This window comes from Chelonia mydas, chromosome 2 (assembly GCF_015237465.2).
Source record: "Chelonia mydas isolate rCheMyd1 chromosome 2, rCheMyd1.pri.v2, whole genome shotgun sequence".
NCBI lineage: Eukaryota > Metazoa > Chordata > Testudines > Cheloniidae > Chelonia > Chelonia mydas.
Genome location: NC_057850.1, coordinates 165671943 through 165696007, shown reverse-complemented (window position 1 = coordinate 165696007; position 24065 = coordinate 165671943). Strand labels below are relative to the sequence as shown.

The 24065-nt window shown below is 42.3% G+C and overlaps 1 protein-coding gene across 7 annotated transcripts in view; it reads right to left on the bottom strand.

The window, feature by feature from the left end:
- The window catches only part of EZH2 (enhancer of zeste 2 polycomb repressive complex 2 subunit), an 84625-nt gene that overhangs the window by 24269 nt on the left and 36291 nt on the right, over window positions 1-24065 (bottom strand). For 5 of the 7 annotated variants that reach the window (XM_037889974.2, XM_037889978.2, XM_037889976.2 and 2 more), the window contains 7 exons: window positions 23008-23131; window positions 21622-21750; window positions 16793-16909; window positions 14501-14621; window positions 13358-13501; window positions 5874-5976; window positions 4580-4743 (listed from right to left, as the gene is read on the bottom strand). In XM_037889974.2, coding sequence (XP_037745902.1) covers window positions 4580-4743; window positions 5874-5976; window positions 13358-13501; window positions 14501-14621; window positions 16793-16909; window positions 21622-21750; window positions 23008-23131 — 902 coding nt within the window. The remainder of the gene's footprint in view (window positions 1-4579; window positions 4744-5873; window positions 5977-13357; window positions 13502-14500; window positions 14622-16792; window positions 16910-21621; window positions 21751-23007; window positions 23132-24065) is intronic. The other 2 variants (XM_043540503.1, XM_043540504.1) reach the window with 1 other exon arrangement.

Below are 24065 nucleotides of genomic sequence, written 5' to 3'. Positions count from 1 at the left end.
GTACTGTAGGATATTCTGAGGTTTATTTATAGCCATGCCATATTCTTGAAGCGAGTTTTATCACTGTGGATGACAGAGTCCAGTGTCAGGAGATTTATTGCTGGAAGCCAAAATGACAATTGCAGATTCACCCATTCTGTGAACTAGTGCCATTTTGGCCAGTCCTCAATTATGAGAAAAATGCGTTCTGTGGGCCTGGCTATCTTTTGTAGTACCTTCCTCACTATGGGCCAGAGTGGGAATATCTATGCCAAGGTAAATTCAGCTTTTAGATAGCTATTCCCTCAAAACAGAATAGGGAATAGCATATTTATTCTCTGAACTTCTGAAATACTCAAGTATCAGGGGGTGGCCATTTTAGTCTGTATCCACAAAAACAACAAGGAGTCCAGTGCCCAAATAAATCTGTTAGTCTTTAAGGTGCCACCGGACTCCTTGTTGTTTTTGTGAAACATTCAAGACATCCTGTTACTTTGATATTAATCAGATCGATATGTTGTTCTCCATACTGCCCTGAACAGCTTGTGACTGATTTTTCATTCCACTAGACATATGTTGTCTGCTTAGCTATTCTTTCATGTTGTTTCAATTCTCTGCTAGGAGAGTAGCTGACAGTTTTAGTGGGTGTTTTTCCCACGTCAACAGCATGTGCTATTCTTTGGCCATCTTTTTGCGTCTCCCTGCCTATTTATGTAGGCAACCGTGATTATGCCATCAGACTGTGCTCAAAATGGCTAGTTGCAAAGGTTGTATCAGAAGTCTCACCTACCTCATATTGAGGTAGCTGATCAACCACTTTCCCCCCGCCCCCTTTGTAACCCACTTGCTTTGAGCAATTATTTGGAGAGATGGGCACAATACTACATTCCAACAGATCAGATATATTTAATGTTCTCCCATGAGAATGACCCAGGTTACATCCTTTTTCCCAAGTTAATGTTATCAACCACCATCTAAGAGAACCACAGCCAACATTTGAAAAAAATGTTACATTCTGGTTCCCAGGGGGAGAGCAGAAAGGGCTGCAGCACGGTCCTACAGAAGCGGGCTCAGGCATCACTTCCATTTTCACTGCCATGGATCCCAGTACATGCAATTCTACAGCCAATGACTGAGGTCATACAGGAAGGCATTTATCTGTCACTGAAATGTCATGCCTGTACCATGCTAAGAAAACTCCGCCAGCTTCTGAGCTGAAGCAGACTAACTGCTAAGATAAGAATAGGGGGCTCTTTGTTCAATTAACAATCCAACCATGGCACTCTAGGAAGGTGCACAGGTGGCAATGGCATCCTATTAGTTTTCTATCCCAATCTTGCCAGCCAATCATCTCAATATATGCTTTTCTTTCAAGGCTGCTACAAGTACCATCCCCACCTCGGTGAATGTCCTTATGACTGTTTACAATTTAAAACAAGAAGAGACTGATGAAAGTTTTAAAAGCACAGAAATCACTGATAATGTAACAGAAGTTATTCTGAGTTGACTGAATGGATCAGTGACTTCAGGGAAACTTGCAACATACATGAGGTATAAATTGCATTTTTCTGGAAACTGTGAAATGTATGGATCCATACTGGGTGCTACACTGGCCCCTTTGGTCTGGAAAACCAGAATGATGCCCTAGATTTTCAATAGGTGAGCCAAAGTGTTTTAGATGCTCTGCCTTTTTGTGAGGCAGCAGCAAGTGAACTGGATAAGATAAACCTGATTTAAACCTGGTTTAGAACTACTACCACTTCTTAGCGTATGCAAAATGTGCCTGGGGTACCATGCGTCCAGGATTCATTTCTGAATTTGGTCTGCCAGCTGGATCATTAGCTTCTCTGGCCCGGGCCGGGCACTGATGGGGAGTGTGATGTGAACATTGATCCATGGCCCCCCAGTTCAGAACTGATGTATACTGAATAGCCTCACTTAAAGACAATGGAGATCCAAAGTCACGTTGGCCGATCCACTGAGGAAGTGGCAAAGGCTACCAGCTACGGTATCTGACACTGCATGGGTCAGCGCGTGTGTGCATGTGCGTGTTTTACATTGAGCTCTCCTCCTCTGGAGTGCCAGCCTCTAATGAAGTTTAGACTGAAAGGAATACTGCTATTTCTGAGGCTTGATTTGTGGGGAACCCAGATTTCATGTATGTAGAGTTCTTTGCCAAACAGAAGTGGCCCTTTGAAGGGTAGGGCACACAGGCAGATCACAGCTTCAGCAACAGGGACTCCTTACTACAATAGATGTGCCTTTGTGATAGATATAAGTAGCATCAAACACAAATTGCATTGCTGCATCTAAAAGAACATAGAGCACAATAGCTCTGAATGTTCATCTTCAGCCTTAGGGGTTTTGCAAGGTTCTGCAGCCATCTGAGCACTGTGTTAGATTATTCTACCTCAGAGGCAGGCAAACTACGGCCCACGGGACCCTCCTGCCCAGCCCCTGAGCTGCTGGGCCTGGGAAGCTAGCCCCTGAGCCCTTCCCAGCTGTTCCCCCACCCCCGCAGCCTCAGCTCACTGCACCGCCAGCACAATGCTCTGGGCAGCAGTGCAGCTGCAGAGCTACAGCCTGACCCGGTGCTGTGCTGCACGGTGGCATGGCTGGCTCCAGCCGGGCGGCGCAGCTGCCTGTCCTGGTGCTCTGGGCAGCACGACTGTAGTGCCACCAGCCACCAGTGCTCCAGGCAGTGCAGTAAGGGGGCAGGGAGGGTTGGATAGAGGGCAGGGCAGTTCAAGGTGGTGGTCAGCAGGCGGGGCAGTCAGAGGGCAGGAAACAGCAGGGTTGAATAGGGGCAGGGGTCCCGGGGGGGGGGGGGGGGGGGGGGGGGGGGCAGTCAGGAAGGAGGGGTGGTTGGATGGGGCAGGAAGTCTGGGGGGTGGGGAGGAGGTTGGATGGGGCGGCAGGGGTTCTGGGGGAGGTCAGGGAGAAGGTGTTGTTGGGTGGGGCAGGGGTCCTGGGGGAGCAGTCAGGAATGAGAGGAGGGGTTGGATGGGGCGGCGGGGGGCAGTCAGGGGCGGGAGGTCTGGAAGCAGTCAGGGGACAGGGAATTGGGGAGGTTGGAACTGGGCAGGAGTCTGGGGGTGGGGTGGAGGTGGTCAACGGACGAGAAGTAGCGGGGTTCGGATAGGGGCCGGGCCATGCCTGCCTGTTTGGGGAGACACAGCCTCCCCTAACCAGCCCGCCATACAATTTTGGAAACCTGATGTGGCCCTCAGGCCCAAAACTCCTCGCCCCCACCCGTTCTACCTTGAAGATGGGTATCCAGAGTACCTTGACATCTCAAACGTCTATCATCCCATCAAGAAAGTAGCCATTCTTGAATGGCAACATGTACTTGGGGGGCTTCTTAGTGAAGACCTCTGTGTCTTCTCTGCATAATGAATACAGTATTTTCATGAACCTGTTCAGCACAGACTTCCTGTTTGGGAATTCTTATTTCTGGTCTGTCAGTTCTTTGACATGCAGGTACAGAGCTAATGTTTTCAGTGCCTATAATGGGCTCAGAAAGACACTAGATCTGCTGAATTTCCTGCTTCAGTGTATTATGTTCTTGGTGATCAGGTCAGGAAAATCATTTTTTATAGAAATGGAATTTTCTCTCTAACCCCCCAGCTCAGGAGAAAATTCTTGAGACCAGAAGTTATTGGCCTAATCCTTCATGATTTCACCACCCTAAAGTGGGTCATCGCCTCAAGACAATTTCTCATTTGGAAGCTACTGGTTAATGAGTCTCTTTACTTGAGTTCACTAACAAGTAATTGTATATTGTACTCCCCTCAGTGTCAGATTCAGACAGTTCAAAATCCTTTGCACTCATTTTCTAGTTGCTTCACACATTCTGGGCCCTTGGCTTCAGGATGAAGAAATAAAAGAACCATTTCTCTGATGGTACTCAGGGAAGTACTTTATTGTTCCCACTTGGAAATGGGAATTGACTGTCTCTCAACACTTTGTTAAAAGGTTTCTTCAGAAGGTATGGGCAATATGAATTATAACTGAATAGGGCATCCTTTCTGAAGGATTTCTAGGACACTACTGTCTAAAAATAATTCCACTCCATAAGACTAAGAGGGCTAGGAGTAACCTGTGGGGTATTCTCAGAAGAGAATAAAAGACCAAAGCAGTTCACGGATATTCGTTTCCCCTGCTGAGGACCGAAAAAATCTGAACAGGAAAAGAACAAAGCCCTCCACCACAAATCTGGTCAGTTTTCAATCTCCCTATGATAAAAAGAGATAAGTATGATAATGTATGGAATAGTATTGGGAAACAAAACTTTTACTTTAAAAAAAAAAAAAAAGAAAAAAGAGAGAGAGAGCGAGAAACACTACTACAGGCCAGGCACTCTATCAACTTCAAAAACGCAAATGTGAAATCAAACTACACCAAATAATATATCCAATATTTCAAAGATCAGAAACTACAATTTTCACACCACAATGAAGTTAACATGTCTATTGTTAGCAGATGTTAGCACATCTATTGTTCTCTTTTCTTATTCTGTATTGTACCCTGTGGCTACTTTAAAGTTTCTTGAGGTCTCATAAAATGAAATGCAGATTTACAAAAAGGCTATTGCACTTACGATGTAAGAAGCAGTCATATTTAAAACAGCGCCTACAGAAGAGAGTATGAAAGGAGTGCAGACTCTGCTCCCTCTGAACAGATTTTGCATTTGGTCCATCTATGTTTGGTGTGCACTCAGGAGGAAGAGCTCCTGGCAGCTGCTGCTCTGTGAGTTCTTTGTATCTTCAAAAAGAAAAGTAAATAAAAAGTATTGTTTATTCTATTCAGAAAGGGTCAAGTTTTGCTGTAACACCACTGTAAATCCAAAGTAACTCCTGATTTTAATGTATTTATTCTGGTCTTACTGGTGTAACTAAGAAAAATCTGGCACTAGACACTTACAATAAACTGCCTGCTGAAAAAGTTGTTCTACAATATTTATCTTGGCAAAAATGTGAAGTTAAGTTATCTTTGGTCTGTGATTCTATAGCTTAAGTCAAAAGCCAAATTACTTAAATCAAAAAATATGTAAAGTATATCAATAAAGGCTACATTCAAAGGCATGACTAAGTAGCTCTGTACTTATTAATCCCGGGGGGGAGGGGAGGGTTCAGGGGAGGAATGTATTTACTTTTCAAAAATGTATTTTCCCAAAATGCTTCCCTCCACCAGCCCCTGCGCCCTCCCCCACACACCCCCTCCCAAAAAAAGATTACTGCAACAAAGCATTTCCTCTTTCCTTCACCACAGCAAGAGGACAATATATACCCATACAAAAGTGACTTTTGGCTGCTTATCGGGAAGGCTAACAATAATAAATAATACCACCACCTCTTCTATATAGCACTTTTCACTTGTAAATCACAAAATGCTTTACAAACAAGATCAGTAACCATATCCCCATTTGACAGCTCTCACCCAAGGTCACCCAGTAGCCCATGGCAAAACCAGGAAAAGAGCCCAGGTCTCCTGAGTCCCAGTCCAGTGCTCTATCCACTAGGACACACTGCCTCCCTTATGTCTGAAACAGCCACCCTTCAAGTATCACGTACATAAACAGTACAGCTGTAGTCAATTTATTCAGAACTTCCCAATCTTGGGGCCTAAAGTGGTCAGATCCTATTCAAAACATCAACAAACTTTAATACAGTAGAACCCAATTTATCTGAGCCTCCATTATCCACCTCTCCGTATTAACTGAGCCAAGCTCCACCCATTCTCTGGATTATCCAAATTTTTGTTTATCCAATCTGGCTCTGGTCCCAATAAGATCGGATAAACAGAGTTCTACTGTAGCTCTTTTCTAGACAGTATAGAAACTCAAGTACCATATTATGCAGTGTACCAACACCTCTTAAGAAATCAAATCTTACTTTTCCTTCAATTCCTCTGCTGTACCCTTGTCCGGAAACATCGAGGAAATGGCTTCAAATATCTTGTCAGAAGGAAACTTCCGAGGTGGATGGCTCTCTTTGTCTGCACAGAGAAGCAGAAAAAGAAATATGAAGATGAATAGGAAATATTTTCTGAATAATATTGTGCTCCTTTGGTATTTCACACAGTAGCTTTATAAATGTTAATCTACTTGTAAATTTACTGTTTATACCAATATTTAAGGATGAAAAAAGCTGACCAAGAACCTAAATTACAAAGTAAAGAAAGAATTAGCTCTTCAAAAATCTGAAGCTTTCGGTTTATAATTACAGAGAAGTTATATTAAGGAGTTTTAAATGATTTTTCCTATCAACAGGTTCTTCTGGACAAATAAGTTATGTTATTTTGCCATCACCGATCATTCACGTATCTGCTTGATGAATGGTGCTGTCTTCCTCAGTAAAATATTGCACAACTGTATCCTTCAACAACAGTGCAGGAGTTGACCATCTCCCTGTGTTGGCAGTGGTCTATGATTAGCAACACCACATTTTGCAACACTCTCTTTGCTAATCTGGGACTGACCGGTATAGGGAAATGCTGAGGAAAGAAACTATTTCTAACCTGTTCCATAACTCTTGTTCTTCAAGATGTGCTGCACATGTCCATTCCACTTCAGGCATGTGTGCGCCCAGTACGCTGTTGGAGATTGTTCCGTCAGCGATGCCCATTGAGATGGTGCATGTGCCCGCTGCTGCGCGATGGTATAAAGGGCAGAACCACTGCTGACTTCCCTCATTTCATTCTTACTGGACAGAATCCAATATAGAGGGGAAGGAGGACGGGTCATGGAATGAGATGTACATCATGTCTCAAACAACAGTTACGGAACAGATTAGTAACCATTTCTGCAAGTGACTGCACATGCCCATTCCGCTTCAGGTGACACTCAAGCAGGTCAAGCCAGAGTAGGATGGGAGTCTACTTGAACAACACTTAAAGGACCACACGTGCAAATCTGGCATCATCTCTACATTGCTGAGAGAGATCCTAGTGTGAGGCAGAAGTATGGACTGAAGACCACAATGAGGTTTTACAAATTTCTCGGATAGTCACTGGAGCTAAAACGGTTGCAAAGGCTGTTTGTGATTTTGTTGAATGTATTAGTACTCTGCTTGGTGGAGCTACACTGGCCAATTCATAGCATAAGCATATATAGGGGGATATCCAGGATGAGACTCTTTGAGAACAGAGTGGAAGTCGCTTCATCCTGTCTGCAATTGCTGCAAATAATTGTGAGGACAATCTAAACTGCTTAGTCCTGTCCAAGAACACCACAAATGATCAAACACCTGTGGAGTCTCTCCTCATCCTTGAGCATGAGGCTTTGGGAAGAAAGAGGGCAGATATACTGCCTAATTGATGTGGTAGCCAAACACTACTTCGGTGAGAAATTTTGAACGAAGGCATAGGTAAACTTTATCCTTGTAGAAGATGATATACAGAGGTTCATACACTAGAGCATGTAATCTGCCTGCTTTTCTGGATGAAGTCATTACCAACAAAAAGGCTACCTTGATCAAGAGATGTAGCAACAATCAGGTAGCTAAAGGTTTAAATGCAGGACCATTAGCTTTGTCAACACTAAACTACTGGAAAAACCCACAGAGGAACAGGATCTTCTACCTGGGGATATAAATAGTAGAGAGACCCCTTTCAAAAATCTGATTAACATGAGACTGGGCAAGAGGGGCAGGGGGGAGAGAGAAGAGGAGGAGGGAGAATGACTGTCCATCAGTGAATGGAAAACCAAGATAGCTGCTAGGTTGACTTTGATGGAATTAGTTGCCAGACCATGTTGTTTCAGGTGTAACTGACTGTCCAGAACACGATGTATGGGAGCTCAGGCTGGAGAAACCCCTTTTTCTTGGGACGAGATGGAAAATGTCTTCCAATTTTCCAATGAAGTATATCTAGTGTATAGTTTTTCTACTATTTAAAAGTACAATCTTGAATTCCCTTTGAGCAAGCCTCCTCTTGAGGCATTAGCCATGGAGCATCCAGGCTGGGAGATGAGGGCCTGTAGGTTGGGGTGGAGGAGATGACCATGGTCCTGAGGGTAGTGTCAACACAGCTGTCTGAGAGGATCAGCAGAGTAGGAAAACAATATTTCCAAGGCCATACTGGAGTTAGAAATATGACTCAAGCACGGTCTGGAGTGATTTCAACAACACCTCTGGGCAGGAGCGGAACTAGAGGAAATGTGTTCAGGAGCGTGTCCATCCAGGGCAACAGGACAACATCTTTTGAGAGACTCTGGGCTGTGACCTGTGTGATGGCCCTTCCTGTTGATGTTTGTTTCAAGCAGGTCTATTTGGGGAGTCCCACATCGTTGGAAAATGAATCTGGCAATGTCTGGGCAGACAGACCACTTGTGGTTACTAGTGAAAGATCTGCTTAATCAGTCTACCAGTTTACCCTGGAAACCAGGAAAGTGAGAGGCTTTGAAGTGGACTGAGATGGCGCTACAGAAATCCCACATCCTCACTGCCTCGTGACATAGCAGACAACTGGGCTTGTCCTTGCCTGTTCACACAGAACACGGCCACTATGTTGTCCGTAAGTACACCTCTACCCCGATATAACGTGACCCGATATAAAGCGGGTTTGCATACAACGTGGTAGCTCCGACACGCTGCTCTGAGCAGCGTGTTAAGGGTACCAGGCCGGGGCCAAGGGTTTGGATAAAGGGCTTAGAGTCTTGGGGGCGGTCAAGGGCTCCCCATACACAGGGTCTGGGAGGCAGGAGCTGTGGGGGGGGGAGGGGGGGACTTTTGGGGGCCCCACAGTCCCAGAGTGGCCCGGGGGACTAGCGGGAGACCAGGAGCAGCCTGCTCCGCTTCCCTCACCCCGGCCCAGCCATGTCGCTCAGGGGAGGGGGCTTGAGGGAAGGGACCCCCCCTTGCACTCACCGGCAGTGGTGAAGCAGAGCAGCCCAGCCCGTTCCACTCTGCCAGCTCCCAGCCGCGGCGCTCTACTTCCCACCACCGGTGAGTGCAACACGGCTGGGGCCGGGGCAAGGAAAGTGGATAAGGATGGGGCCGCGTCACTCCCCTTCCCGCCGCCGGTGAGTGCGGAGGGCGTCCTTTCCCCAACCTACCTGCACCCACTGGTGGCGGGAAGCAGAGCAGCCCGGCCCCCGCCCACTCTACTCTGCCAGCTCCCAGCCACGGCACTCTGCTTCCCGCTGCAGGTGAGTACAGGGGGCATCCTTTCCCCAACCTCCCTGCACTCACCGTCGGTGGGAACCGGAGCGCCACAGCAGGGAGGTGGCGGAGTGGAGCGGGCTGGGGCCACGTTGCTCCGCTTCCCACCGCTGCCGGTGAGTGCCTGTCAGGGGGCGGGAGGTGTGGATAGGGGTTGGAGCAGTCAGGGGACAGGAGGGGTTGCGTAGGGGGTGGGGTCCTGGGGGTGATTAGGGACGGGGGTCTCTGGAGGGGGTGTCAGGAAACTAGGAACGGGGGGGCCAAAGCAAGTTCAATATAACGCGGTGAGATTTTTTGTCTCCCAAGGACCGCGTTATATCGGGGTAGAAGTGTATGGCAAGGATTTCTTTCCTTGATATGGGGAAGAAAGGCTTTATGAGTTAGCTGAATGGCCCTTAATTCTCGGACATTGCATCTCCAGAGACCTGAGGTGAGACCCCAAGCAAGGGCAGAAGCGTATACAACTACAGTCAAAGCCAGCTATGGAGGAGCAAATGGCACTCCATACACACATGAATGGTTTTTCCACGAGTTTAGAGGTCAAGACTTGTGAGTGTACTCAAACTACTATGTCTAGATGATGACAAACTGGAGAGTGCACCGATGCTAACCACCCTTGCAGCTTTCAAGATGAACCACATAAGTGCATGAAGCCATATGCCCCAGAAGCCTGAGGCAATTTTGTTGTCATAGGATGGGCCCTCAGATTTAAAGCAATGGGACAGCAGAGTCTGGAATCTCACCTGTGGAAGAAAGGCCTTGGCTTCCAGAGAGTCCAAGACAGCTCCTATAAACTTCCATCTTTCGTACAGGTGACAGGATTGACTTCTCCATGTTGCTAAGCAACCCAGATTGTTGAAGGTGGATTGGAGGAGAGACAGTGGACAGCACCACAACTTTAGATCAGCCTCTCACCAACCAGTCATCCAGGTAGGAAAAACACCTGAACTCCTGATTTCCTCAGGAACGCTGCCACGACTGCCATGCACTTTCTGAAAACATATGGAGCTGCAGACAGGCCAAATGATAGTACTGCAAACTGGTAGTGAGATTGGTTGACCATGAATCTGAGGAACGTCCTGTGGCTTTGACGTATTACTACTTGGAAATTTGCATCTTTTAAGTGGAAGACAGCATACAAGTCTCCAGGGAGAGATAATGGAAGCCAGCATGACAATGCAAAAAACTATTTTCTTCAGATATCTGTTTAGCTGTCGCAAGTCTAATATGGTCTGAGACCTCCTTTTGAGATCAGGAAACAGTGGGAATAAAACCCTGTTCCTCTGAATTGCTGAGAAACTTCCTCTATGGCTTCCAACTAGAGCAGTGGTCTCCAAAGTGGGGTGCGCGGCAGGAGGAGTGTCGCCGACATGGCGGCAGCTTGGCTTTCCCGGACCTTTGATTCTTTGGTGGCACACCAGCGGCAGCTCGGCTCTCCCCGCTCCGTCTTCGGCGGCAGCTATTTTTTTTTTTTTTTTTTGCTTTCCTAGAGCTAGCCCTGGGGGTGCGCGATTCAAAAAGTTTGGAGACCACTGAACTAGAGGAGAGACTGCACCTTCTGAAGGAGAAGTTCTTTGTGAGACTGGTCCCTGAAAAAGGATTGGGAAGGTGGTGTGATGGGGAGACCGAAATAAACTGAAGCTTGTATCCCAATTCCACCATGCTTAAGACACGCTGATCTGTAGTGATGCAAGACCAAGCACTTAGATAGTGGGACAGGAGGAGGAGAAACAGTCCTTGACAAACACACCAAAATGCTTGCTTAGAACCCCCAGGCTGCCTGCACAAACTGGGTAGTAGTGCAGAAGAGTATGTGTGTGGTGGGGTGGGGAGGTGGGGGGGAAGAGAGAGGGTGTCTCCCCTCCTAAAACTTCTGCCCTTTTTCTTAACTAGGTTCTGGTGGCAAGCTGTAAATGATGGAAAGTGGTATGCCTGCTGAGGGCAAAACTGATGCTTTTTTAGTACAGGTCTATAAATGCCCTAACATGTGAGTGTAGCCCTGGAGTCCTTGAGACTATTCAGCTTGTCATCAGTCTGCCTAGAGAACAGCGACGGCCCCTCAAAGGGAAGATACAGAATGGTTGGTTGAACCTCTTGAGGAAGACATGATGACTGGAGCCACTAACATCTGTGAATTGAAACAGCCACTGCCGTGGCTCTGGCTGCAGAATCAGCAGCATCCAAAACCTCCTGAAGTGAGGTCCTGGGCACCAACTTACTCTCGTCCAACATAGAAAGGAACTCTTGCCTCTTGTCCTCTGGCAATCTGCCCTTAAACTTTCAGATATTGTCTCAGAGGTAGAAATCATAGCAATGCCTACTGATTAGCAATCCTGAGCTGCAAGCTAGCTGTTCAATAAAATTTTCTGCCAATGAAATCAAGTTTTTTTGCGTCATTTGTTTTGGGGTAGATGTCTGGCAGTCTCCAAATGGCAGCTGAAACCGCCACTGATGCCAGAGGGGAGAGGGTGAATCAATGTTCAACACCTGTGAGAGGACATAATACCTGCACCTCAGCCTTTTGCTGTGTGGGAAAGGAAGATGGAGTCTATCAGAGCATTTTGGCGGTCTCCAGAATAGCTTAATTAAATGGAAGCACCATCTGAGCAGGTCCTACGGCAGCTAAAATGTCAATCAGCCTGAGACCTCTCTCTAACAACTTCCATCTGGATATCCAAAGCATAAGTCACTCTCTTTAAAGGGTCCTGATGGACTCTATAATCATCGGGGGAGGCAAGGAGGCACTTGCCCCACAGGTGATGAAGAGGATGAAGCCAAGGATGGATGTGCCCAGGGGGTGCGTAGCAGGAGGAGCGTCGCCAGCAAGGCTGTGGCAGCTCTTCTACCTTTGATTCTGCGGTGGCAGGAGGAGCGCGCCTGCGGCAGCTCTTCCACTTTTTTTCCTTTCCTTTGGCAGCATGCCTGTGTCAAATTTTTTTTTTCCTGGGGGCGTGCAATCAAAAAGTTTGGAGACCACTGTTCTGGATGAAGTAGAATAGGGAGGGTAAGGAGATGAGCTGGAGGCAAGCAGAAACCCCCAAGTGTGCCAGAACTGCCACTGGTAAAGGCCAGGAGCCCAGTTTCTTCCAGCCTCAAGCGGCTGGCCAAGATGGAGCCTCTGGTGGGTGCCAGAGGTGGTAACCACTCAGAAGGGAATGGTGAGGCACATGATCCACTGCAACATGTGTAAGCCAACCTCCAAAGATAAATCAGCTTCCTCTGACCAAATCGGGGTGGGCGAGTAGTCACTTCTGTTTGGCCAGGGATCAGTGTCTGGAGCCCAAAGAAGACAGTATCGGAGAGATCATCAACAGCTTCCCTCTGGATGGCACTGTATAATGAGGTACATGGGTAAAGAGAGGTGCCTGGACCCCTGCTGGTGCTTGGGAATGGGTATGAGGGAAAGAGAGCGGGGTTGGCGGGACTAGCAGGCTCCCTACTAGGCTCTACGCAACTCCCCCCAAAGCGGCCTGCCTGTCCCTGCAGAGCTGAGGGACTGCCCCGGGGGGGCAGGGAGGAACAGGACAGGAGGAGACAGAAGCCCGAAGACCATCTCCTGGGCTGCTTCAGCACAGAAGTGAGGGTGTACCACCCTCATTTCTGTGCTGCCTCTAGAGGTGGATCTGATCTAACTACCAAGAGCAGCCATGCAGGGGAAGGACAAATCCTGACCCTCCCCAGTGTGGCTGGACTAGCAGCTCGGAGCCCCAGGCTCCCAGAAGCAGGGGAGATCATATTTCACAAGGGAGGGCTGATTTCATGGTCCGTGACATGTTTTTCACAGCCGTGAAATTGGTAAAGCCCTACTTATGACTAGAAGAACCTAACACTAGAACTATGGTTAAAACCAAAACCAACTATATACAAAATAGACAATTTAAGAAAAACCTGCAATAGCAAGATAACATGCTCCGACAACCATCATGAGCAGTGAAGGAACTGAGCAGAATCAGGGGCAGCACAGTGGCACGAGGCAGCAGAATGCACATATGCTGCCTCAGTGCGTACCACTGGGGGAAATGTTTTCAACAGTGCACTAAACATGCACACACCTGAAGTGGAACAGACACGTGCAATCACTAGAAGAAATAAAGTTGTTAACTTCACTGAGCACAAACACAAATATAAATCTGAACATCTTCCATTTATTGAGCAAATAAAGGCAGGAAAAACTGCTACTATAATAAAGGTTTTTCAAATCTACTGGATTGACATACCCATTCTGTTGCCATCTCGGTTTTTCTGTTTTTCATCTTGCTCATCAGAATTGTCGTCTCCATCATCATCATCTTCATCATCACTATACTGACCAAGTGCATTTACCAGCTCTACAAATATCTCATCATTGATAAATCCACATTCTGAAATTCAGCAAGATCGGAAGTAAAGCAAAAAACACAAGGGAAGTGCAAACAAAGTATTTATTTCTACCCCATATTTCAGTTGTTTTTTTTAAAACTATGGCTACACATTTAGTTATCAGATCCTGTGCTCAGAGCACATTACAATCTGTAAATTCAGTACAAGACAGGAGGGGCTGAGCAGGAGGATGAATGAGAATCAACAATTTATCATCTTGTTAATTTTGAGGGACTTTTCCCAAATCCCTCTATGGCGGCCAAGAGAGGGAATATAAATCCTTCTACCAGCAAATAGGAACAGAAAAATAAAGCTCTAGTAATATCACACTTCCTACAAGATAAAGGGGACTGGGCTGGCTGGGGTACTGGTCACTTTGTGCCATACTGGCAATGAGGAGAGAAGTGGTTGGTAGTTTGCTGCTATCCTCTCCCTAATCATCCACACCACCCACCTAGGAAGCATGCCAGAGGAATTCATTCATACACAGTAAAGGCAAGTGAAATGCCAAAGAGTGTAACTCCCCATCTCCTGGCTCAATCTGGTTATGCCATTGTGCCCTACAATTCAGAAGTCTAGTCAAAAGGGACAGGATGATGACTGGATTCTCCTTGAAATGTTTCACCACTTATCTAATATCAAACCCAGCTATTACAATGATTAACTGTATGCTCTGGGCAACAAAGTTAACCTCGCTATTTCACTCTCAGGACTGGTGTGAGGATTTAGTTTATATTTTCAAAGAAATGCATAAATATTAATCCATGTACAAAAGCTAAGTATGATTGTTATACTCACTATTTGACATGGCTTAGGCGGATGACGGAGAATACTAAACAGTAATTAGTATTAGTAAATAGTAAGTCCTCAGGAATCATACTTCAGTTTTGATATTTAACTTATAAATAAAAATATATAATAAAGCTGACTGCTACATAAGCAGCTGCTAATCATGTTTAGGTAGAAAGAAATGACAGATATACATGGTGTGTTGGACTCACCTCTGTCTCCATGTACTTTTCCATCATAGTTCTTGATCAGTTCTTCAATAAAGGTTCCATCCTGGTCAAGTACTTCATCTCCCATGTAAGGAATGTTATGTAAAACCGTTTCATCCTCTACCTAAAAGTAATGTGGAAAGGTTTATGATTACAATAAAAGCAAAGATATTCTCTCAGGGAGAACAAGAAAAAATTTTGATGAGTCCCCCATTTCAGAAGTGCCACTGCCCCAAACCTGCAATGAGATGTGGCATTCCATATAATCACATAATCATTCTGAAATAAAGTCACTTTCTTCTGTAATAGAAGACTCACACGAGCAGTTATTGATGCATTTCTATAGTGGAATTACTATTCCACTATAACCATTCTGGTCAATTTCCCCCCATGTAGACAAGCCCTTATCCTCAACAGGATACTCATTATGTTAACAGATAACCTGTTGTCTAAAATGGATTAAATATTTGTTGATAATAATGCCTTTACAATTATTTAATTTAAATACGATAGGTGTAACTTAATTCTGGCTTTCAGGGATAGAGGGTTGATGTTTCGTTTTTGTAGAGAAAAACATTTAGTTGTGGGTTGAGTTTTCTTGTAGATTAGCTGCTGATTTTATCTGGATTAAAATTACTTCTAATAATAAGATCAGTCAGCTTGATGCACATACAGTAATTAGTATATTTTGTATTTTTTTATTCTAAATAAAAATGGTTGCCTTCAGTGCACTAAACTAACATGAAAAAGGATGACTGATTATATGTAAATAGTTGTGTACAGTGTCAAAAGTGCAGTTTCCTAAGTAATTTAAATGTCTGTTCATAATATAAGTAGTCCGATCATACAATAAATCCTGGATCTCAGAGAATTAACATCATTTAATGGAGACTGACAGTAGATTATGCAAGAATAATCAATAATTCATTACGACTTCCTTCTGGACACATCAGGCATTAGTCCTAATTTCTAAAAACTTAGTTCAAATTTGATTTAGGTCAAAATCTAGACCTTAACTGACATCTGTCCTAAATACAAAGCCATTGTACATAATCAGGATTTCTATTCTGGTGAGGCCAAGGACTGGAATATCCTTAACTTTGCAATACCCATGTTATGGAACTCTAGAAGATTTAGGTGCGAAAGGTTGAGTCTATGGCCAGTGTTATTACTGTCTCTTTTGAGTTGAGCATTAACACTCACCAAGTGTAAATCACAAATATCTTTAAAATGTCCTCTTTCTAAAAATGAATCAGTACTAAAACTTTTGTCTGCTCACAAAAACCTGCCATCCAGTCACCTTTGTAATATTCAACCTTTTCTTTATAAGTTTTTCAAGTTCATGAAATAACTGGTAAAAAATGAAAGAGGCAATTGGGTAGAGCAAGAAAAGAAAACTGATGTGAAGCAGTGTAGAAAGAAATATTTCAGGTATTTTATACAGATCTGAATATTAAAACAAATGGAATAGATTTCTATTCTTTTGGATATACTAGTTTATTGGTTTCCACTTAAACTGTAATTTATCTAACCAAATGCACACAGCTTCTACTTTTTAACTTACTTTAACAGATATTGCAACTCCAGGCAGCATCTTTGGAGACAACTGTATTAAATGTATGAATGGTTTATGTATAATTGTTACTCCATGTATAATGTGTTAACACAGCTCCTCCAGGAACGAAAATATGGTGAGTCACTGAGACTAACCAACTCCAGAGAAGTTCCAACCCTTTAGGTAGTTTGCATATTCAGGATCAGGCTGGGTTTGCCAGCGACTGGGAGAGAGAGAAAAGGCTTTTGATATAAAAAGGATGAGCTTGGACTGGCTCATGGCCTTCATTTTGATTCAGCAGATGGACATCACTCTCTGTCCAAAGGGAGGCCCCAACCCTTGCTAACGAGTTAGAAGGAATGTTGGCCTATCAGACTCCCCATATGGAAGATGGGTGGTTTCTGGTATGTTTAATGTGGATTTAAATTTCTTTTTTCTCTGTAATGCTTTTGCCCTATGAATAAATGTGCTTGCTTAGAAGAGCTGTATGGTCACTGGGAAAAACACTATCAATCGTCCTCTGAAAGAAAGCAGTGCAGGAGCTGGCCTTTAACCAGACTGGCTTGCTGGAGATATCACAGTGGATGGCAGGTCTGTGTAATCATAAAAACCCTGTCAGAAGGGAGTGGGAGAAAGGTTCCGACCAAGAGATGGAGACAGGGCAGACCTGAGTGGCATTCCTGGAGTGGACCACAGATGCAGGAATACAGGGGCAGTTAACCTGAAACTGTGACACTTACCATAAAATTTTGCTGAAGGGGAGACCAAGAATACATTATAGGCACTGAAGCAACAGCATTCAGAGTCTTGAGCGGGATGACTTGTTTTGGAAAATCTAAATCACTGGTAACAGAGCACTGAAATGAGAGGTAGAAATTACACTTCTCTCCTGGTAGCAATTTTGGGAACAAAATACAAAATGTATCAAATTTAAACCATATCAGAATTAGATAAGTCTGCCTTTGGAAAAATACATCAATTTTTAGGTGGTAGCATTAGGAATAGGTTTAACAAGCAAGAGACAAATTATTTTGTTTGCAGAATATTTGTTAACAGTTTCCATAGCATGGTGTTCTTTTTTTACTATCACATACAATGATGTCCAGGCTCTCATGTACCATTACACTCAGCCTACTTAACCAAATGCAATGATGTTTTTCTGTTATCTAAAACAGATTTAGTACTTGATGATAAATTGTCTTATCTGGTGTTTATAGTGTATTAACTAGTTGTCTGGGAGACAAAGAAGATTCCTCCAAGCTTCACATTAATGCACCGCTAAGATCAAGAAAGAATTTCTTTTTAGAAAGTTGATATGGTGATCCTTTAATATCAGAAAGTCTACTTCAACAAGTTATCACTTCAACTTGTCTATAAGTCTTGACCTCCACTATTTCCTATCCTATCCTAAAACCTTTGACCATGTACATTGTGTGCAGGACAACAGTAAAGTGAAATTTACTCTAATACTGAACTCTGAGCTGTCAAACAGTGCTTTCAATATGACATTATTTTACGATTCACTTTTTTGCAGACCTAGAACAGGAAGGAAGGGAAATCACAAAAAGGTGAGAGAGGACAGAACATTCAAAATGAGAAATGGTTTTAAAAACTGAAACATTTGGACAATTCATAAATGTGGTTAGTCCTAGAGTAATCCATAAACATTCTAACCCAGCGCCTAAAAATTCACTAGCTCTTATAACTGGGGGCACCTACAAAACCAATTTCTGTAGGTTCTATTTTTAAAGTTTCTAAGCCCTTATATTTGCAAAGATAACCTTCCCAATTATAGGCAGAGGTGGTAACAGTGCCTATACTTAAGGCTGCTCAACACTTTCCCTTTGGGAATCTTGTTTAGAGTTGCTTATAACTTTACCAAAAACTTTAACCATTCAGGCTAAATTTTTTCATGCCAGGTATCTGCTTGGCTGAAGAGTAGTTATTGTTTTTTTGGGGGGGTTTTTTAGTTTCAGCTCAAACAATTCAGCCATTTCTCAGAACGCATTTAGGGAAAAAACACATTGATGTGCCTATGTTCAATACTTTTTTTTTTTTTTAAACTTTCATTGAGAAGCTCTAACACCTCCCTGGTTTGGAGCCACAAGCTGACGTTCAGCAAGGATGGGAGGGAAGAGATTCCGTTGGGTCACTGTATGACATGTACAATACATAGAAGACCTCACATTATGTAAAATCACACACTAAATAACTATGTTTAAAAATAATATTAAGGTTACAAAGTCAAGCTATCAAGAGTTAGGAAATGCCAGAATTAAGTTTGTCCATAAAATCTTAATTCAGTGCTCTTGTACATATGTATTCTGATACCATCTTTTCTTACACAATCATATTTTTTTTGCACAGGATACCTCCCTCATTCGGTGCATAGGACGGACCATTCTCCTTAAATAGATAACTATTCAATATTTTATTTTATCTTCATTGTTTAATGTGAGGCCCCATGCGTTATTTACTGCACACTATTCAAACACTTCTCTGAAAACAGAATTATTAATTTCCTCTTAGGCTTTTCTATGGCACACATCACTATATTGTCTATATATATATATAAAATGGTAAAAAGACCAACTGACTTCAGTTGCAGCTGCAAGTGCTCAGCACTTCTGCAAATCAAACCCCAGGATCTCAAGCTGGGTTTCCAGAAAATGTGGCACCACATAGGAACTTTGCAGCACAGGCAGGGACAGAATTCAGAGCAGCATTCAACTGCTTGAACCATGAAACCATCCTCTCTCCTCCTGCACATCCCTGTCTCTGTCAGTATACACCTTGCAACTTCTGCAATAAGTGAGACAGATCCTACAGACAACAGCCTTCTCCTTCACTACACAACCTCGATTCATCCTCAGAGCAAGTCTGTCCCGTACACTGAATGAGGCAGGGGTTCTGGAAAAAATAGTACGGGATCATGCAAGTAAAGACTGCATCGTAATGCATATGCAAAAAAGGAATCGAATGAAGCTTGTACGGAAAAATTTACTTCTGCCATTTCCCCAACTCTTGAGTATTTGACTTCACAACTTTATTCATACTAAAACACATTAAGAGAATGTTACAGTGGGCAAATTACTCCACCTGGGTATGCAGACAGATAGCTACAGTACCTTTGCTCCTGTACTGCTTTGACAGGAGCAATGTGAAATTAACAAGACACTGATCAGTTTCACCAAATGTTTTTCAGAAGTCTTTATGCTGCTGCAGGGGACAGTAGTGGACCTCTATTCCCATCAGAGTACTGAGGAAGATTAGAGGAAGGGGAGACAGAAAGCTTTCTTCCTTCCAAAAGCCAGCAAGGTAGGCTTCAAATTTCCAAAGACACCTTAACTTGGAAGACTATCTGTTGTATTAGTCTCTGGCTAGTTGGTGTCTTTAGAAATTTGATTTAGATTTAGTTCTTTGACTAGTAGCTCTCTAGCAATTTTTTCATGACATAATTTAAGTCTAGAAAGTATGCAAAGTTATAAAAATGATTTTGTCCTTTAAAAAAAAAAAATGAATATAACTAAAAATCTCAAGGCAACATTATGTTTATGCAAAGTTAAGAACAAAGTCAATATTTTAAATTTCCTTTATGATCCTGTGTGATACTCTGCCTGCTTTTGAACTCAATTCAATAATAATTAAAAAAGGGAATTACATTTGTAGGAGTGGCTCTGGTCAATGCCACTCAATAGTCTAGTCACTGGAGGCAACTGAAAACCAAGGTCTGTGGCTCTCCAGAAACAGAGGAGTGTCACCTATGATACTTGCTACCCACACTGAGTGTGTTACCGTCATGAAAACTGCACGCAAGATATCAAGTCTCCAGCCAGTGTATTTGAGACTAAAATAAATATTTAGATTTATTTTAAAAGGATTCAGATACTATTTTCCTGTCTTAATCCTCCTATTATAAATTATGGCGATTTTTAAATCAAGCACTGAAAGTAGAGTTCTTTTGAGAGTCCTTTATGAGACAAACTGGATTAGAATGCAATAATCAATTCACTGATTCAGGCAGGAAATTAACATAAAATTCCCCTTTCATCAAGAAGGCAATTCAAGCTAGCAAGTCAAAATTTGATATATTCAAATCGTAACTCTGAAGGTGAAATTTGGCCCTTTTCCTCCAAAGAACTGAAAAATTGATGCATGACCCTTACCTAACAATTTTTGTTTTCAGCATTTGTTAAAACTACTGTCAAAAGCTCTGATCCTGTATGTATGTGAGTGTAGCCCATGCAATTATGGAGCCCCACTGACTTCAGTGTGGCTTTGCCTGTGTGCATTGTTTTGTAGGACTGGAGCCAGTCATCTGTTTTCCATTTTTGCTTGCAGGACTACTTTCATAAGAGAGGAGTAGAAGGAACACTAAGACACACGGGATGGAAATAGTTTCAAAAAGAAGACAAATGGAAGATACATATATTTATGGCTAAAAGTACAAATTGTATAAAAGTTCCCTTTTAAAAATTTCAGATTTTCTGTTATTTTTTGCCCCTTAATAAAAAGTCATCCCCCTCCCAAAACACAGAAGATTTGTCAATTAAATTAATTTTGTTTATGGCAAGCCCTTCTCAATTTGATGAGTAGGAAAACACTTTCCTTGTCATCAGATCATTTCACACCAAAAAGTCAGTCTACCACCGGAAGCTAAACTAGTTTAAGTGTGCTGACATTAGGGTTTTGCACCAGTTTAAGAACAGATTTAAAAATTTTATTAAAGCGAACGTTAAAATTATATACTACACAGGTTGAGAAAAGAGTGTCTGTATATCTGGGTATAGCGTTTAAATTATCCACAAATACAAAGTTTGTTTTTAAAGTCATAAGATACATATAGTGTATAATCAGCAGTATCCCAAATTTGGTGAGTAAATTTAAGAATACAGTTTAGATATTAGCATCCAAGTATTCGGGTACATCACTCACAAGAAGTTATAGAGAGAGTTGGTTATGGAAAGCACATATATTAATCAATGAGTGAAGACTGTCCCTCAGTAATTGAGAATTTAGGGTAGGCTGCCCATTTAGAAAATACAATCCACGAGGAAAGTATTTCAGTTACTTTCCGCAGTTTAAACTACATCCATTTTCAACCTACTTAGTTAAGCCAGTGCAACTTTTCTAGTATAAGCGAGGCTTATGCAAACTAATCTGTTCACTATTTTCATGCATGTTCTTTTATGAAGTGAGGGCCTGATCCAGCTGCCATTTAAGGCAACAGAAGTTTTTCCATTGACATTAGTGGCAGCTAGATCAGACCCCAAGTGCCCATGAGACAAGGCCTCATTAAAGGATGGTAACATGTGACCTAAGCATTTTCTGCAGCAAAAAGTCTTAATTTTGTGCACATCTGGGTCTTAACTAAGTAGCATTTTATTGATTTCTTCTTAGTAAGCATCTGATAGGAGTAATAATGAATAATTCCTAGAAAGGTGCTAGGGCTTCATATGAAAAGAGAACATTAGTGGCTAACACATGATCTGCCAGCCGATTTTTCACCAGTAAAACCAAAATGTGCTGACAACTTTGTAACTAGAATTACCACAACACGTTAACCAACCTCCCTGGTCCCACGCAATGAGCTCACAGAAGTCATGATGTGTACAGGCTGTATCCTACGTTGTTTCCATTCTTGATTTAAGATTTCTGTTCTTTCCAGTATCTTCTGACGATTAGAATTAAACATACTCTAAGAGTGAAAGAGAATTGTGACTGTTGCAAGCAAATTAAGAAACGAGTCAAAATTAATTTAATAACCTCTTCAAGTACTATTAGGTCTATTTTATTAACAAAGCATACATCTTTGAAAACACTAATTGCACTTAAGCAGCACCATAATACACAAAATGAACACAAATTTTACTAGAAAATAATTTTCACCATTTCTACCTATTTCGAAAAGTATTTTTCCTCTTAAATATTTAAATACAGAATTATGGAATAGTTATTTTTCTTTAAAGTAACCATGTTCACCGGCAAAAAGAGGGGTCCTGTATTTCCATGATTAAGCAATACAAATCACAGAAAAACATCATTTCATCATTTCCAGGTGGATTGATTTATATATAAAATCACAAAAATCCTTGACATTAATGCATATGATATAAAAGGCAAACAGACTTAAGGATCCTAGTGCCATGTTTTATTGTAAAGATTACAATTTTTACACATAGCCTATATTACCAACACTATGCTTCATGATCTAATGCTTCCGTTCCCAATAACTCAATTTTAAGTTACTCAGGCTTGATCTCAGCCATGATATGATTTTATTTTTTTAAAGGTGAGAAAGTACAGTCAATCATTTCTGAATTATGGAAACGTGGAAATAAAAAGGCCAGCCCATCTCTACTGTTTTCCCCCCTACATTAAAGGAATTAAACAAAAATGGAGTGGAAGGGGTGTGATGGAAAAGCTCTGAACTGACTCAATATTGTCTGTGGAGAGGTACGGAGACTAACTGTACTATCCCTCCTTCCTCCTCCTACATGCACGCCATTTCTGAATGTTTGGAGATCTAGTGTTTCATGATGGTGCGGCAGGACAGGGAGAATATGGCCATCCTCCACAGAACCAACTCCCCTAAAAACTGCAAGGATTTTTCAAGCACAAATGAACACTGATCTTTGACATATCCTGACTGAATTAAATCTGTAACTGAATGTATTGCGTAAATGCCTGCCTACAAATTCATAATTCTAATTAGACATTAATACAATTTTTGGCACTTAATAGTTAATGTTAATTGGGATGTGCAACACCTTTTATTTAAAAAAAAAAAAGTATATCTTCTCCTTCAGAAAAAAAAATCATATTTTCCAACAAATATATACATAAAATATATTTTGTTAAGTGCAAGATTTCAATTCTAACTTATATTTCAGAAGAAAATACATTCCAATGCCTACCATATAAGATCTTCATGAAGGAGGTACAGGTGACATACCTTAACTTCATCTGCCCGGCGGAACCTCTTGAGCTGCCTCAGTCGCATATATTCTGATTTTACACGCTTCCGCCAACAAACTGGTCCCTTTTCAGATTTCTTTCCGGTCTGACCCATGATTATCCTGTAATCAACAATATCACGTTAAGATTCACTGACCTAGCCACTATAGATAGGATAGTGTCTTATAGATCATTTTACAGTGACTGAGCAGATAGATGGACAATAGGGTAAAGAAAAATCAGACATTTACAGAAAACAGTTAACCTTCCAGGACTTGATCCTGTAAGGTGCTGAACAGTCTGGCCCTAATCCAGCAAAGCAGTTAAGGGTATTTTTAATTTTAAGCATGGGAGCAATTGCACTGGAATTCAATGGGGTTACTCTTGGGCTTACACTTAAGCACATGCTTAACTGCCACATTGCTCAGCACGTTGCAGGATCAAGCCCTTACGCAGGAAGCCAATGGAAAAGTTCAGATGCTGAGAAACACTTCACACTGTGAAGTACTGGGAAGTTAAACTTTCTAGTTATAGTTCGTATTTGAGTCTCAAACTGGAGTCCACATTACTGTGAATGTCACCAGAAATATGGGAAACCAGAAGAAGATATTTAAACTAGTTACTATTCAGCACTACCATTGCAAAATGTTTTAACTATAAAAGCACTATTGTGTAAACAAGTATTATGGAGGTAAGAGTTTAAAACCGAATAAATTCACAAGATAGACAAAAAAAATTCTCCAAGCTTCCTTTACTATGGTATTTAGATAAACTTGGTCCCAAATCCTGGAAAGGAAACGTATATCATTTATTTACAAACTTTTTCACACAAATATTAACAACCGGACAATGAAAAAAATCTGAGATTCATGTGTGCTTTGTATTAAAAAAACTGCACATTTTGCCAGTATACCTACGTAATGGTCTCATAACAATGCCGAATACTTTAAATAGCTGTCACCATTTAAAGTACATTGCACTTCCTGGCTGCCAACAATGCTAGAACTCCTAAAACAAAGCCATTCTCTCAAGACTTGCCTATACAAAAGAAATGAA